This window comes from Odontesthes bonariensis, chromosome 12 (assembly GCF_027942865.1).
Source record: "Odontesthes bonariensis isolate fOdoBon6 chromosome 12, fOdoBon6.hap1, whole genome shotgun sequence".
Classification (NCBI taxonomy): Eukaryota; Metazoa; Chordata; class Actinopteri; order Atheriniformes; family Atherinopsidae; genus Odontesthes; species Odontesthes bonariensis.
Window position 1 is genome coordinate 25,292,090 of NC_134517.1, and position 18,134 is coordinate 25,310,223.

General features: G+C 37.9%; 1 protein-coding gene across 3 annotated transcripts in view; it reads left to right on the top strand.

Moving 5' to 3' along the window:
* erbb4b (erb-b2 receptor tyrosine kinase 4b) overlaps positions 1-18,134 on the top strand; it is a 300,850-nt gene that overhangs the window by 273,977 nt on the left and 8,739 nt on the right. For 2 of the 3 annotated variants that reach the window (XM_075479846.1, XM_075479847.1), the window contains exons 21-27: positions 6,226-6,381; positions 8,417-8,492; positions 10,458-10,604; positions 12,522-12,619; positions 12,958-13,128; positions 17,190-17,433; positions 17,993-18,121. In XM_075479846.1, coding sequence (XP_075335961.1) covers positions 6,226-6,381; positions 8,417-8,492; positions 10,458-10,604; positions 12,522-12,619; positions 12,958-13,128; positions 17,190-17,433; positions 17,993-18,121 — 1,021 coding nt within the window. The remainder of the gene's footprint in view (positions 1-6,225; positions 6,382-8,416; positions 8,493-10,457; positions 10,605-12,521; positions 12,620-12,957; positions 13,129-17,189; positions 17,434-17,992; positions 18,122-18,134) is intronic. The other variant, XM_075479848.1, reaches the window with a different exon arrangement.

Below are 18,134 nucleotides of genomic sequence, written 5' to 3' on the forward strand. Positions count from 1 at the left end.
TTAAAGAGCAGGTGATAACCATCTGGAATGGAAGAACAGTTGCTGTTTTTTTCTCTCTCTAAGACTTTTAATATATGTTGATAATCATGACTGGACAATTTGACCATTCCTGTTCGCCCATGTTGATGGTTGTGATTGCTTGTGTGTGTGGTCTCATAAGAGGAAGAAAAAATTCTCTTTGCACCGTAGAGAAATCTGTATTAAGGGTTCATTGGAGAAAGTAAGTGTTTATACACAAGGTTTCCCATCACAAATTGCTTGCGTGCGTGATATGTGCACAGACAAATTGTTCCTCTTCAATCTGCCCCTCAAATCTCATTTTCGAAATACACTTTGACGTGGCAGCTCAAAATGAAATGAAAGCCAAGCGCCTTTATCATTATTGTGTTAGCATCTTTTCTCCCCCACATTGTTCTGATTCGTTTCACCTTATTCCTTAAACAGTGATTCACTGTTTCCCTGTGTCTACTGGGGTCTTTTTATATCCAAATCATACATTAAACATGAATTGCATCAAGATGATGCTGTGCTGATGTCACAAAATAAAACAAATTTAGCTAAAACAAAATAGATAGTGACTGAATACCCTGTGCTCCCACAGAAAAGTCATTGTTAAAATTAGCCAGGAAAACACAGCCAAGATGATTCATGCAGTCTTGCTGCTTCCCATTCAGTGTTATAAAATCGTCCACTGTAGCCAAAGTTATTACAAGCTCCAGAACCCTGCACTTGAATAGAGATGTAGCCTGTACTATTAAACAATAGAACACAGACTTAGAGCAGTTTATGAAACTACAAAATTAAATTTATCGATTCTTGCTTCTGGAATTTTTATTTTTTCTTCTTTTTTGTTGTGCAGTACAGGACTGTGACACAAGACATCTGCTTATTTCATGAGCAGACCAGAAATTTTAAAAGGATATTTTAAATCTTTTCAATAATGCATTTTGTGCAACCTGTTTTCTTTTTGCTTCCACTCACTGTTTGGTTAGTAATAGGCATCTGAACAACTTGATGTTTTTTTTTTCCGATGGGGGAAAAAAAAAAAAAAGAAAAGAAAAGAATGCTGAAAGAAAACTGAAAAAAAGCTTTGCACCTTGATTATGCACCATCAATTGCCATTTGGTCACTTGTTGTCATATTACATTACAGTACTAAAGTAATCTGCAGTACAGCCATCAATCCTCCAAAGGCACAGTAGGCAGATCACCTATGTCATACACACAGTTTATATAAAGGGTTTATATAAACCTGCATGGAAGGTTTATATAGTCTCTGTTAAATCTTCTTTCACCCTAATGTGTCTATTTATGAGTAACATTATTAAGAATGAATCATTTGACTTTGATTTTCTGTGTCTATGCTGTGAGCGCTGCTTCCTATGTGGGCATTTGAGTGTATGCATGTGTGTCTGTGGCTATGTACACACGTAGCCGGGTATTTTTAAAACCGAATATTCCCCCCCCCTCCGTTTATAAAATAATTTGTATCCACATTACCTCGTTTTCGAAAAAAAAAACTTCCACACATAGCCCAACATCTGCGTTTTCAATCACATTCATAAGCATCCAAACCTGTAGATGGCAGTGCGTCCCGGTCTGATCCAAAACCGGTGTCGACGATTTTCAGCGAAGAACATGCCTACGTGGAGTTGTTATGAGGGGGTAAATCACCGACCGCAATGTTGCCCGTCGCCTGTGCTCTTGGAGCAGTAGTTGGGCGTGTAAAATCATGGCAGTAAACAGCGCCTGCACAATAATAACCACCACAGTTCTCAAGGCATCCATGCTTCTTCAGTAAACAAAGGTCGCACGTTTGACGTCAGAGCGGATTTGTTGTTGTTTTGGCGCATATTGTGATGTTCGAAAACGCAAAACTCCGGTTATCTCTGTCTACACCCAAATGCATAAACGGAGTTTTCAAAAATATTCGTTGCGTTTTCATGTGGATGACAGGTCCAAACGTAGAAAAATATATTCGTTTTAGCAGATACCCGGCTACGTGTAGATGGGGCCTGTGTTGCGAAAAATAAACAACCCTGAGAAGTGCACATTGCTGAAAAGGGTCCACCACTTCTCTACACACTCATCCCCATTGATTTAATCTCCAGGCTTTTGCCACTTCTTTCTCCAAATCTGTTTTCACTAAGCACATCTGAGGACAATGCTGTCCATTTGGGTTTTGTCAGTGCAGCACAGTGGAAAAAGCATAAATAACTGTGGTAGGGGATCAGAGTATTTTCTGAAGGTGTAGAAATTCTTTTGACCGTATAGCGGGTGATTCAGCATTGCATATAATACATGTAGCACTACCCATGCCTTGTTATCTTCCCTTTTTATGTGTATGTGTTCAAGCAGAGATCAGTAACTTCTGCTCATGATGCTAAAGTGTTACTCAGAATGTTGTACATCAAATAAGATTGGATTTTTCAGAGGATTGTGATTGCTCATAGCATAAACCACTCATTCAAATACAAAATGGTAGGAAAACGGTGCTGAGAACTAAACCTCTGCCTGTGTTTTTTTAACATACTGGTAAAGATGGTATTTTTCTGAAATTTTCAAATTGGTTATTTAAAGCATTGAACTTTTGCCTCTTGCTATGCTACAGGTTGCTATCCTTGGCTTGCTCTCCCATTTAAAATCTCCATGTGCAGGACTTAGGGCAAAGGCATGATCCCTGCGGATTGGTAAACAGCACTTGTCTAGAGGTGCGATCGTAATAGTCTGGCTGAAGCCCATTGATTTTCTCTGGTGACTGGCTCACCTGAAAAAACAGGCTCCACTGCTGCTGGTCGCAGCCTGGCTGTCGCATCTAGTTTCTCCACAATTACGAACCTCGGGCAGTGACTCATTCTCATCATGTCCACATGGGAGGGCAGTAAATGAGAGCAACTGAGTATGACAAGAAAAAAAAGAAGTTTGTTCCTTATGCATGTCTGCAGCCACTTCCCAATCTGCACACACCATCACCTCCCCCTCTCAGTCTCCATTGTGCTGGCAAATTAAAATTCACGGGTTGCCAAGCCATCCATTCTCCCTCCACTGCTTAATTGTCTCGAAAATTGAGGAGATTACTGAGTGCGATTTATGTATAAATAAGAATCGGTCACAAATCTGGCACTTTATACTATAACTTAGAAATAGAGATGGAACTGATGGAGCTTTTTTTAGGAACTTCAATGAATAGCCAGCATGGGATATTATAAATCCCACATTTTATCTTTTTTATGTGTTACTCTTACTTCAGCACTCTGGGTAACCCTAACAGGTGGACAGAACACTACAGAGTGAGTAAGAAATCTGACATCAATGTGTTCTGATTTTTATAAGAATCATTTTTGTATACATAAGTGTTAATTTTCATAACATGTATTTAAAATAGTGCCAGTAACACTGACCTCAGCTGTGGCAAGTAATAGGATCAGACGTCTTTGGATGATGTACCATATGTGTATTGTATAAACTAGCATACTAAGATATTTAAGACCCAGTGACAATAGTGGTATTTATTTTACCAGTCATTACCCACATTAATCTAGTGACAGATCACCATGTTGGCAACAGTGGTTAGCGGCTGATCTAACCTTTGGCCCATAGATGTTTGTTAAGCTAAAAGAAGGTGCTAATAATTTGACGAGAAAGCTTGAAAAGAATTTGAATATTCCAACAGTCACTGACAGTTAGATCAAATATTTCCTTTTAGGACCAAGTTTTTTTTTTTATGTTGGTAGGCATTTGTTAACGCAAAGCTTTCTTAAGGTCCCAACACAGTATTTTAATGGGGTTAAGGTCTCGAGTCTTTCATTTTTCAGGCATTCCGTTGTATATTTGTTGCTGTACTTCGGATCAATGTCCAGATGCAGAAACCAATTTCAACCAAGCTTTTGGACATATGGCTTTACATTTGACCCTAAAATACTTTGGTTTATAAACAAGGTAATGGCTGACTCAATGACTGCTAGGTACCCTGGTTTTGTGGCGCAAATTAAGCCCAAATAATCACCTCTCCATCACTCTGCTTGACACTTGGTAATAGGTGTTTGTGCTGATATAGTGAGTTTTTGCCAAATGTGATACTGTGCATTAATGCCAAACATCTCCATATTGGTCTTGTCTTTCAAAGGACATTGGCCTAAATGCCCAATCTATTGAATGCTTTTTTTGGTTTAACGTGCACTAGAATGCCTCAGACCAGCAAATTGCTCTCATACAGCTAATCTCACTTGCTAATAATCAGTTATTTAAGTGTAATTGATTAGCAGAGCTTGCTCTCTTAATTCTTATAACAGCAGTGAGGATTTACTTTCTGCATTTTGACGTAGTTATTGTGAAAAAGATAATGACACAATGTAATATGTCATGTGTTCATGCTGATATTTACTTGGTTTTATGATAAAGACTAGATTCTTTTCTTTAGATTTCGCCCTGATCCATAACACTTTTTATGTACTTTTTTCTTCACATAACTGTACTTGAGTGAGTTTGTATGTGCAAACAATTATTTCATTTTTTAACACCTCAACAAGGATTATCTTGGCCATCTACCAACCCCTTAGCCCCCAAATCACACTCTACCCTGTAAACACACACTTGGAGTATGCAGGTGCATCTCCATGAAAGTCGACTGTCAGCAGGTGCATTTGAGTCTGTATGCAAATGTGCAGGTGTGTGCTGAAGCCGCACGTTCTTGGTTGAGAGGAGCCAAATGAGGCAATGTGATTATAGCCTTACCAATGTAATCTCACATCTTAGAGTGCTGTAGCACAACCTCACCTATCCCCACCCTCCTCCTCTCTACTACTCCATCCACTCCTCCTTTCATTCCATTCTAGGCCAGCTAAATGCAATTTGTTATGTCTTCAAATAAGGCCTCGTTTTTCAGTCTTCCTGCCACCTCAAACAAAGTGGCTTCTGTTATTGCTTGTCCAATTTGAAACAGTCCGTCCTCCCTTCAACCCCCATCCTTCTTTCTCTTCAGGTCCCCTCTTGCAGTGATTCACAATTGACAGTGTAGACTCTAAATGTGTTCCACAAGATGTAGAAACCGAAAAGCTTTTAAACAGCTATAAAGAGATTGTCTTTTTATAGCTTGAGGACATTATTGGCGTTTTAAGTCGGAGTGAACAGACCTACAGTTCTGTATCAAGTTTTGTGGTGATGCAAATAGCCACTTTATCAGCACACATATCTGAGTGTGGGTGTATCGTAGATGGGTTTATATTGGGCATTTTCGTGGTTCTGGTGTCATGTAATTGCTTTATTATCAGTTGCATTCTGGTGTTTTTTCTGATATATTTGAAAGCTGCTCTCTTACAACTGTGTTGTGATGCTGATTTATTAGCAACAGACAAAGTCTGCCTTTGCAGAGGTGGAGGGGTAGTGGTGTATAAGTCACAAGATTTTGTTTTGATATCTCAACAATTGTGTTTATTTATTTATCTATTTATTTACTTATTTATTGAGTTATTTATCAGTTTCACTTTGGAGACTGTGAGTTATATGTGACACCACTGTTTGGTTTTGGCTCTCACACAAAATGAATCCTCCACATTGTTAAAAGATACCAAATAATACCTAGTGCATAACACTCTGATGCCAAACAACCCATGTTAAACTGTCTATTCTTAAGTAGAAAAAATGGGCACGATCTTGCATAAACTTCTAATTTTATCACACGGTTAATTATAGGTAAAACATAACAATTTCCAAGAAAAAAGTGCCTTTCTTTAAAAGTTGCATTATCATTATTAATTTAAGAATTGGCTGAAAGGAACAGTGCAGACATGGTTTCATAATTGCTCAATAAATTTCTTGAGGGCCATCTTTCACTCTAGCACCCCTCACTCCTATGGGTTATATTTTTAATTGAAAACTTTTCTCTGGCTTGATGGCGTTGATGATGCTTTTATTGCATCACTAAGCACATCGCAATTATGTAGGCTTTTTCTTTAGTTGTCCGTGGACGGGAATTATAACCATAAAAATAATAATGTGGTGGTAATGATGATGACAAAAAGGGTTATCAAAATCTAATATGGACTTCATATTGATGATAAAGAAAGCAGATGGTGATATTCAATTTAAGTCCGACCTGCATGGGTTTGAATTGCAGGTTACAGTATGCCAAAGTACACTTATGACTGCTGATATATGAAAATGAGTTCAATGGAAAATTAAGAATAACTCTCGTATGTTCCTTTGTGCATGTCTGTATGTGTTGCAGGGAATGATGTATCTGGAGGAGCGTAGGCTGGTCCACAGGGATTTGGCTGCCCGAAATGTTCTAGTCAAGTCTCCAAACCACATTAAGATCACCGACTTTGGCCTGGCTCGCCTATTGGATGTCAATGAGAAAGAATATAATGCCGATGGAGGAAAGGTACGTCAGAACACTTGTGTAATCTGCGATCTTTAACATTTGGTCCCACAAATAAACAATGATAATGTATAGCCCTTGTGACGGGAAAATATATACTGCATTCTCTTAGCTCAGTAGATGAGTAAATGTATACATGTATCGTAGGCTGTTATTTGGTCAACTTTTCTTTTTTATTGATTGTTTCAGCTCAGCAAAGAAAACTGTCAGCAAAGCATCATCTCACACTAACAATTAAAGTCTGTCTTAGATCTCTCTTAAATCTCACTTAGCTCATATATATAGAGCTGCAGCTCTTTGTCTTTCATTCTGAAGACTGCCATGCTTTCTGTTTGACGAATGACCTTCCTTGCAAGAAATAGACACATAAAAGACAACTTATTTGTTGTAATGTTATTCAGACCCACTTAAGAAAATTTTCACAACTTCCTTCATCCACAGTCTGTTTCTATGTAGAACTGATGCATCTTTGCTGCACATGAGTTTTTTGTATGCAGGTGTACATTACAAAGGTGAAATAGGGGGTCAAAGTTGATGTGCTGCTGATACATCTCTGAGCTGAAAATGTTGTCTGTGCCTGAGATTTTGAGCAAACCAGAACATACTGCTCTTACCAACAACATGGTTGCACATGTTGATTAGACACTGATCTCTTTGAGTTTAGTCTGTCAGAATTATCAAATTAAATTTGATGTCTTATCTGTGCCAATAAGGTGCGACTACTGTAATAAAACTACAGGAAATATTTAAAAAATTATATGTCCTGATAAAATTCCTCAATAATTTAATTGATGCAGTTATCCTTTCATTCATTTTAATCTAAACCTGATGCTTGCAGCCCCCTTGCTATGCCATAACTTTTTTTTGTGGCTGGGAACAGAAACATCTGCTTTTTCTGTTGAGACAAAATTTAATATTTGTCAAAATTACCCTCAAACTTTTTCTTAAAGCTACTCCAAATGTATTGAATGTATCATTCACGGAAAACCTCTTATGTTTCATTTGCATTCATGTCAACATCAGTAATGAGCAGCAGCTGTAAGTGGAGTGCCCAAGCTTTGGATCTGTCCTGTGGGTCCTCACAGCTGCCACTGATGCCTTGCCCTGAATGTTTAGAGCTGAGCGCTGCATATTTATGGTCCCAGAAGTGACAATTCAAAGAAAACAGAACTTAATGTTGCTCTACAATCAGAGACTGCATTCTCTTCTATAATGTGTCATTTGATGTGTGTGGCTTTTGAGATACAATATTTTAGAATTGATAAATATTTAGGTGCATAGCTTGAAGACTTGAAGCATCAGGCATTAACATTTGTGAAGGTCTCCTATCCTATCCTCCTATGAGAGTATCAGTGGAGTAAAATACTATTCTTCTCTATTGAACCATTTTATTTACCTTTGGGGAGACTCAAAACCCTGTAAATGCAGTAAACAAATTCATCCTTGGGGCTCACAGGTCTCTGACCTCTTCTAATCTTTGTTTATCCTTTGCCCGACTTGTCTTTAGTTTTGAAACCTTCTTTTTGCAAGAAGGCATTTTTCATCCTCTCACCCCTCTTCCCAATGTATTTATCATGGTATATGTCAGCAATGAGGGCTGTAGTGTTACCCCCTCAGCTGAGTGAAAGAAAGGCACACTAATCTTTGACATTCCCCCTTTTCTCATCCTCCATCACTGTAATCAATAGAAATGGCCTTCAAATTTAATCACAGTGTTAAGCTTCATCCCAGACCTCTCTCCCTTTTGCTTCACCTTCTTTGAGTACAGCAGCAGTTTGTACGGGTGTGCCTTCACTTATGTTTTTGTGCTCTCTTTTATCAAACCTTGTTTTACCCCTCTACTCTCTAAACGCTGCCAGTTTGGCCAAAATAGTTTCCCTAATGTTATGCCACCTCACGAACAGAGGATTCAAACTTAAAACGCAAAACTTTGTTGCTATCTTCCTCAGTATAACAGAAATACGTAATCGTCTCATTTTAGTGACAAATGTTGCAAATTCAAATGTATAAGTTGACATGCTATGTTTCTACCTGCTAGATGCCCATCAAATGGATGGCCCTGGAGTGTATCCATTATAGGAAGTTCACACATCAGAGTGACGTTTGGAGTTACGGTAAGCGTAATGTCCTTTGGATGAACGAACAATAGTCTTATATAAAACTTTATTGATTATTGTTTCAGTCCTTTTAATTGACAAATTTAAACAGCAAGACTGTGAATGACCAAAATGTTTTCCATTTCTTTCAGACAGAAATTGTCATCATTTGCATTGCACTAGGTGCAGAAATAGAATATAATTTTTTGGACCAATATTGGCAGTCTGAAGACAGATGTAGATTCCTACTATACTTTTTAAAATGCACCAGTACCTCACTGGTACTAAGAACAGAGACAACATCTTAGCTGAAATAATCTTCCTTGACTGGTTTTAAGATTTGTATTTTTTGAAGCAAAACACATCGCGCCACCAGCTTAGTCCTCCTTAGTCTGTACTCTCATAAAGATAAAACAGTTTACTCCTCATTGCCAGCAGCATCTCATGATACAACTTATTTAATTTCCCCCAGTTATCAAAACAATTTGTTTATCTTTTTTCTTCTTAGACAGTGATTCATTTTTATTTATCTATTTAATTATTTTGTAACTTTTGATTTAATTTTCACATTACTATTTTTTGGTCAGTGAGAGTATTTGTATTTACTGTAAAACACAAGGCTTTTAGTCTTCTTACACTACTATAATATGTCACCACCACTGTAAAATGGCTAAATGAAGATGTCAGGAAAATACTGTGATCTATACCTTTATGTTAACTTGTGAAGAAGCTGCATTCTCACTAGATTGGAGAGATCAAAATCACAAGACAGTCCTTCCCGTTACCCTCCAAGCTATGCTTTTGTGGCTGAGGTTGAACTATTTTGGAACCGTCAGCAACTTGTATTGAAACTACAAACAGGTATTAGGTATGACAAGTCAACAATGGTGACTCCTAAAGATGTAAGGATCTGTATCATCAGTTGTATCAGAACTGGAGACCATTCCATCATTGAAAGAGCAGTAAAGTGGAACATCGGTGTCATTGATAACTTCAACCTTTGGCTTTCCTTCATTGATCTGATTGGTTTAAACTAGACCATGACAGACAGTGATAGATAGTGGTTCACTCAGTCACCTGTCGTGTCTAACTTCGAAGGCACCTGGACTTTTCCAAACGGTGTCAACGAAGATGGATGCTTCTGTTTAACATCATAGGTTAAATCAGGTTACCTACAAACAACTCATGTAATATTAATCTTTTTTTGCAGCACCAGTATTAAAAATTCACAAATCTGCTCTGTATGTTTCTATTATATAATAATGACCTGTTTAATTAATAACATAAAAGTATGTTCATTTAGAAAATTACTTTTAAGGAAATATGCAAGCTGGGCCAAAATCTATGTTTGAATGAAGTGTCACATGGTTTAGTGAGTCCACGTCCCACTGGTCCTCAGCGGCCTGTGGCAATGACATCTCCACCTTGTTGTATGCATTTGTCCGTCTTTGCTACTTATTAGCTCATTAATACTAATATGATTAAAGCTAAAAAGTTATTCAAGTTCAAACTGGCTGATGACTTTTAAAGCTGCAATGATTTCCTTTCATCTACTGTCCTCTGTTCAGTGCTCCTTTCTTATGGCAACCTCTGTTCTTTGTTTTGTTGCTGTGTCTTTTTCTCTATTTACATTTTCTCCATCACTTCATTCTGTCATTTGATCTCTTTTGGTTTTTGTTAAATTTGTTTGTTTTTTTGCCATACCACATCATCCCATGCGTGCTTCTCTGTATCTCTTTACTCATCTCTGCTCATCGCTGCTTTACCTTTCTTCCATCTTAACTATCCACCATTTTCTACTCCACCTTTTTGTACACTCATCACACTCAGTTGCTCTTCTCAATTTCCTTATCTTTTTTTTTTTTTTACTTGATCTTTTTTCCATGACCGTCTTGTTTTGTGTGCTCTTCTTTAGTGAACACTGACCTGAACGCTAGTGCTTTCGTACTCTAACAGTCCTCCTTTTTCCCTCGTCTTCAAAAGGTGTAACCATATGGGAGCTGATGACCTTTGGAGGGAAACCATATGATGGAATTTCCACCAGAGATATTCCAGATCTCCTTGAGAAAGGAGAACGTCTTCCTCAGCCGCCCATCTGCACCATTGATGTATACATGGTCATGGTCAAATGTAAGTAGAGCTTCGGGGGAGAACATAACTGAACTGAAAGAACCACATAGTCATTCTGTCAAATCCCAAAGAAGCACGAGTCTTAAAGAAATTGCAGCAACCCAAAATGTTTTATCTTATTTCTTCTTTTATTATTTTTACCTTTTCTATTACCATACAAGTGCCCCAGTGAAGTCCTGTAACCTCCAAACTCCTTGTATTATTGCAAGTATTGCAGGATTTACCAATTAGTTATTTTACTTTGTGTATAAGTGTGAGGTAATTTGCCTGTGGGCATATTGATGTGCTGTGTCCAAAGGTTTAGACGGGATTCAGGCAGCCTCTGTAGCAAGGGCAAAACAAAGCTCAAATAAAGCCGGTGTAGGTCAAATACACACCTAAGTTTTCTGTTCCTGAGCTGCTGTATTTGCTGCAGACTTTGTATATATGCCTCGAATATTTTACATCTAAATAGAGCACCAGTTGTTTATTTCTTTCTTGTTCATGACGATAAGAAATTCTACAAAAACAAAGTTTCAGAGGACCTCTAGTACAAAAAGAGTTACAGACAAATCTTTCTGACTAGATGTGAACCCAAGCACCAGCTTGTTGGCATTATTTGTTGGTCACTGATGTCACCCCATGGGGTGGCACTATAACTTCTGCTCACTGTTGCCAAGACAAAGACTTGGTGCCAGCGTCAGCTCGACCTTGTGCTCTTCAAGCTGCAGCCTCTGATTGTCACTGCCACCTCGGATTTTTCTGTCACCCTGAACCTGCGCCAATCTGGCAAACTCACAGCAGGACGAGGTCACTGTCACCTGACTATTCATTTCCTTCTTTTTACAATTTTTGCACATACACTGCTCAGAAACTTGGATAAATACAAACAGTGCACTTGTGAACATGTGTTTCCTCATATTCATTAAATTTCCACCCTCTAGTTGATTGGTATTAAAACTACAAAGTATAATGATGTCAAACATAAACAGCTTTACGTATGAAAGCTATTGGAACTGTATCTATATATTCTAAAGCCACATCTCTCCCTTTTTCTATCTTGTCTTATTTCCCTGGATACGTAGAGACTGTACTCATGGCCAGTTTACATGATTGCCTTTGTGTTACAACCATGTGTTCACTGGCAAATTGGCAGAAGAGCACATTGCTCCATATGGCCATTTTAGTGATGAAACATGATTCATATTTTAATTGGAAAAAGTGATTGCAATAAAAAAAGGAAAGAAAAAAAACTTCACGTCATAACATGGGTGATTGTTCATTATGGAGCAAACAGGAATGTGCAACGTATTGGAAGCTTTTATTCAGATACTTTAGATGCCTACAAAAGTCAGGGACTTTTTCTTTTCTTACCAACGTTTCACTGATATATATTACATTACATTACATATTGAAGGTTTAGGTTAGTTACTCTTTAATCATCAACAGAATCTTAGACAAAAGTAGAAGTATTTGTACTTGTGCATCACTTGCAATGTAGACAGATTTCTATGTATTTTAAATGAAAAATGTATATTAAAGTAAAAAAATACTTCGTTAAAGTCGAACTCTCATGAATGTTTTTATGCAAATGACAGAAAATAAGATGCTATCCATATCAAAGATGGTTTGCGTAGGAGGAAGACTTCAATGCAAAGTTCAAGGCCTACTGAACTGCGCTGGCTGATTACCGCTGACACATACTCAACATACTGCTCATCCCACTCGGATGGATCTCTTCAAGTTGAGAGTCAGGAAATAAATTGATGTTGATGTGTGTTGAATGGGTGTTACTGAGGTAAAAAGAAGAAAAAAAACATACTATGAGAACACTTGTATGTAGGGTCCGTGTGATAGGAAAAGATATGCACCCGGAAATTCCACATTTACATCTTAACTGTAGATGTACTTTTAATGATATTCAAACATGTCTTACAGGCTGGATGATTGATGCAGACAGTCGACCCAAGTTCAAGGAGCTGGCTGCAGAGTTCACTCGGATGGCTCGTGATCCCCAGCGATACCTGGTCATCCAGGTAGGTAACTCTCAGTGACAGAATAGCAGTAGGCCTTTATGGTTAGAACTGGTCTTTCTTCTGTTATGCTTGTATTTTGTGTCATTTTAATTATTTTTGCAAAGCTTATATGGTTATAGGGATTCACATCTATAATTAATTGTGTTGACTTTATGATAATCCAAGAGTAAATCTATGACTTAAAGTCCATAAATCATATGAATGATAACATTTGCTTCTTTAGTAATTTACTATAAATGAAATGACTTTGATTAAAAATGGGCGTGGTAGCACGGGTCCCTACATAAACTGTTGACAACATATTGTGTGATCATACACATATGAACTTATTTCCTCAGGGTGATGACCGCATGAAGCTGCCCAGCCCAAACGACAGCAAGTTTTTTCAGAGCCTCCTGGATGAGGAGGAATTGGAGGACCTGATGGATGCCGAGGAGTACCTCGTACCCCACTCCTTCAGCATTCCACCGCTGGCATATACTCCTCGCGCACGCATGGACTCAAACAAGGTATTCCATTGTAGGAATCTACAAGCACCTCAAAGCAAAGGCGGTTCACATTTTGGATGGGGATGAGATGCAACATGCACATTAAATTTGCAACATTAAGATGTTTATTTCATAGTGCTTCTTAAGAGCATAGGGAAGTCAGGTAGTGAAGCTGCACTGCTGCACATTCTAATGGGTCAAAAAAAAGGAAAACCCAAATGCACACCAACAATTCACAGTCCAAAAATTAAAGTTTAGTTTCAGGAGCTCAGGTCATATGCAGTGAAGGAGTCTCTGTTAAAACACACAGGGATAAGTAAAGGTAGAACAAGTAAGAATAAAGGAGGAATGAAGGTTCGGCAATGTCTGTTGTTCACAGTTTCAGTTGTATTCAACTCATACTCAACAGAGACCTTCTTGTACATTATCCTGAGCACTTGGTGTTTGTCGTTCAGTCTAAGCTGATATTATCGCTGCTACTTTGTGCAGTACAGTCGAAAGGACATCTTAGAAAAGCCTAGACACCTGCTTGTGCTCCTTCCCATAAACCTCTGTCTTCATATTTCTGCAGCATTCTCAAATAAATGCATCTTTATGCATCAGCAGATGCTTCTTGTTTCATTCTAGATAGTGGTCCTAACATTCACTAATCGTCGCCCTCCTCATTTTTCCATTGTTAGTGAAGCTTAAGAGTCCTGTTATTTGGGTGAAACACTGCAAGAAGTTTACATCATTTGTATCTATCTCCTCTTGATGCCAGCTTACTATAAAAGCTGGTGATTTCTTAGTTATTGGTTTATATGCCGATAGCTCAAACAATTCCTTCGAAATATTCTATCACATCCTTTAGATACCCTTTGTTGCAGCACAAATTATTTTAAAACTTCACACACTGCTCTGCTTCAGCTTCCACCATTGTGACATAATAATAACGGCCTTCTTCAAAACTGGGGTTTAGAGATTTCAAGTGTTTAAATGTTCCTTGTCTTCCTTTGGGTTTAAAGCTGTCATAAAACTGGTCACACAGCCAGAACTCAGCCATTTTTTATTCCAGTAACCCCTGTGTTTGTGTCAGTGTGAAAAATCCTGCTGAATCTCAATGAGACATGTTTCCAACTGATATTTTTTCAGAGGGTGAAAGAATATTAATTTACATACGATTTGTAGAAGCAGCCTCCACTATTTTTGAGACCTTCTTGTTAGTTTGTATGTAAAATGTATTAGATATGTGTTATATAGTTACATGTATCAACATAATAATGTCTATTGCCTTAATTATTGTGTCCAACAAAGTATCCATGGATGAAAAACAATCTCCTGTTGCATTTTTGGGCAGTAAAATAAACTGAAAGCTACGCTAGACAGATATTTTTGTCATACTCCATTATATAGTATAATATGTTTACGAGTTAATACAATCTATAGTTTACTCTAAGGTGCTGGAAAGGAGGTTACTTACTAATCTGTCTTCACTCCAATCCTAACCTATAATCACGCGATTCTGGTAGTGACCAAATAAAAGAGATGGCCAATACAAGTGGTTAAGGCTGGCCTCAGCCTTACATCTGTCGGAAGCTGGGAAGCTGGGGAGAACTGCCCCTCCTCCTCAAAGAAGTCAGCTGAGGTAGTTTCAGCATCTGATGGGATGCCTCCTGGTCAAAGGTTCTTTGTGTACATCCAACTGGCAAGAAGCCCCGGGGCAGAATCAGAACTTGCTGGAGGGATTATATATTCCATCTAGCTTGGAAACCCCAGGAGGAGCTGGAGAGTGTTGCTAGTGAGGGGAATGTCTGGGGTTCCCTCCTGGACCTGTTGCCTCTGTGACTTGATTTCGGATAAAAGGGGAAAAAAAATGGATGGATGGATGGATGGATGGATGGATGGATGGATAGATAGATAGATAGATAGATAGATAGATAGATAGATAGATAGATAGATAGATAGATAGATAGATAGATAGATAGATAGATAGATAGATAGATAGATAGATAGATAGATAGATAGATGGATGGATGGATGGACAGATGAATGCTAATGATATTGAGATTTGTGTTTCCAGTAGCAATGAAAATCCTTTTGTACAGCACCACAAGCTCCTTGTGCTCTAACAGAGGGACATTTGAATCAAACAATTTACTAACTTTCCTAAAATCAAGCCAGACAATCCCGAATAGTACTTTGTTAGAATTTTGAGACAAAATTAGATGGAAAAAAAATGGGAACTAACAGTGGGAAATCTTGTAGATGTGCCTGTTGTTACACTGTAATTAGACCGACAGCATGAGCCCTTGTTCTTTGACGACATCAGGCTAACAGTACGAAATACAGCTAGAGAGAATTATTCCAACACTGATAGGTGAACAATGAAAAACAAAGCTGCGGTTATGCAAACAAATTGAGCAAGTGTTGTAATATGATCTCCACTGTTCTATGTTGTAGCCTCCGGGCCAGCTACACATGGATGTTAATACATGTAAGTTCTTCGGATGCAGTCTGGAACTGGAGGAAACCTTAAGTATTTCTTCCACTGTAGAAAGTAGAATTTCAGGCTGAAAAGAAAACCAGCAAAGAGAAAGATGAAGAGACTCACTGCTTCTTTTCTATGATGCATGCTGTTAAAGGGCTCTGACCTAGGTTTTTGGGTTTTTATTTGTTTTGGTCTTAGAAGCTAGTGATAGTGTGACATTCAGTCCCAGTAAAGTTACTTGGGGGCAGCCTATTAGGGATTTTTTTTTAAGTACATAATTGCTGACAATTTCAGCTGCTATCTATAAAACTCATAAATACAGTTCAGGTTAAAGTTTACTTTTTTTAAAGGCAGAGTCACAATGTAAATAAAGACCGAAAAAGAAACTTATGATTTGATACTTATGCTCTGTTTGTACACCGAGGCAATTAAAAGTTATTTTTTTCTTCTTTTTTTTTGTATTTGTATTCTTGAAACTATAAAACTGTATGTTTGTTTACCAATTTATTTTAGATGACACTAGTGACAGAGTTTATTTGGGATCTTGCCATTTGCAGTAGAGCTGCATCCATTCTCACCATATTTGCCTACGTAACCACTGAGAGAGGCACCTTTGAAATGTCATGGAGGAATCATGAAAGAGTGAAATAGTACAACTCTTAAGGTGCCCTAACAGTATTCATGGTTATGACAACAAGGATGTATAAACTGACCTGGAAAATAATGTGTTGGTATTGTAACAAAAACTAAATTCTAACAAAAGTTAGGATTTGTTCCATCTCTCAGCACAGATTTGCTATAAGCCTGAATAAACCATTTCTCATAAATACCAAGGGGACCATTGAGTAGAATTGTCTGCAACAAGATACAATAAATTTTTGTCTCATCGAAATGACCTCAGACACTGTTATGGAAGTAAACAAAATTAGGAACATGAACCCTTTGCTTAAAACGTGAGGGGAAAAAAGATAAAGTGGACTAAAGCTCTGTGGAAAGCTCTGAAAAATACTTTTTTTGTCATGAGCTTAAATACAAATGTGCACAGCAGGGCACGGCTGATACGGCTACTTTAAGACTTCACTGCATGGAGTGTTTTAATTAAAATCCTTTTTAATTAAATTGTCCATAGTCAAGCTGCAGTATCATTGTTTTGCACTGCTGTTTGTCTCCCCTGCCTGTCACATTCAAACATTATGGATGAACAAAGGTTGAAAGAACTTGAAGTAATAGTCACTATTTTCTACTATTTGTTTTTATTTTATTATTTCATTTGCTTGTTTGTTTGGTTTTATTTTAGTTTCTTTGTATCTACATCATATAAATATATCAAGTTCATTTTACCAAGTGATTTTTTTATTTTAGATTTTTATTTATTTCTTATTTTATAATTTTTTATTTTTTATTAAAAACTGTTGAACACAGTATTTACACAATGAAGCAACTTCAGTAATCTATATTGGAAATAACGTTGCCATATCTCTGCATACTTGTATATGTCTTGCAGAGCTTGCTGTGACTTGTTAAATTCTATTTTTGTATTTCAGTACATCACAGTCCTATCTAAACCTCTTTTATTTATATATTTATTTATTTTCCGTTGTTCCCTTTCCATCAGAACCAATTTAGCTGCCAGGATCCCAGTATCAGCATTGAGGACATGTTGGCCTCCCTCCCCAGAGTGGTTTCACCTGTGTCTGGAAGCAGTCTTTCTCAACAGGAACTTGCCTTAGGGGGGCATATTGGTGGTGGATTTGGCCGTGGCAGCCAGGATGACCCTCGCTGCAATGGCACCCTAAGGAAGCAGGCCTCCCAAAGGTCCAGCAGCCTTGGAGCTGGTTCAGCTCTTACTGCAGGTCAAGGTAAACCAGAATCTTATTCAAAAGCAGCTGTCAGTTAGGTGACATGGTCATGAAATGGTGATTTGTACCCCTTAAACAAGTGTCCTCATGAACTCGATGCATGCAATAAATTGTTTGAATGAACCGACTTAAAAGGTCATATAAAGTAAAAAAAACAAAAGAAATGACAAAAATTATCATTGCTATTGGCTGCTCCAACTGCAGGGACGGTAGGATGTTTCTTCTCAAAAAGAGGGTTGCAAAACCAAAACTATGTTTCCCCTCTTTGAGTATTGTAAATTAATTTACTTAATTTGCTCCAATGCTCCCGTCCATCTGCCTTAATGCACCATATATAATTCTAGAGCTGACAACACAAGTTCAGTAAATGAAAAATAAAAATCACAGAGAGTTTATTCACAAGACAACATACAGCAGATTCAGTGAAAACGTGTGTTTACCTGGTTTTGGTGAAAAATGTCTTGCACTAAGAGGACACAAATACTCTTTATACAAGGAAATTTATACAGATTTATTTTACAATTCTATATTGCTCCCTTTCTGTCTTTTGCTTCCAAAGGTGGAGGGGACGACGGTAATGGACAACGATACATTGCAGATCCTACTGGACTTTTAGCAGATCGAGGTGCAAAGGGTGACAAGGACAAAGATTGCTACATGACAGCTATGAGAGACAAGAACACCTCAGGTTAATTAGACAG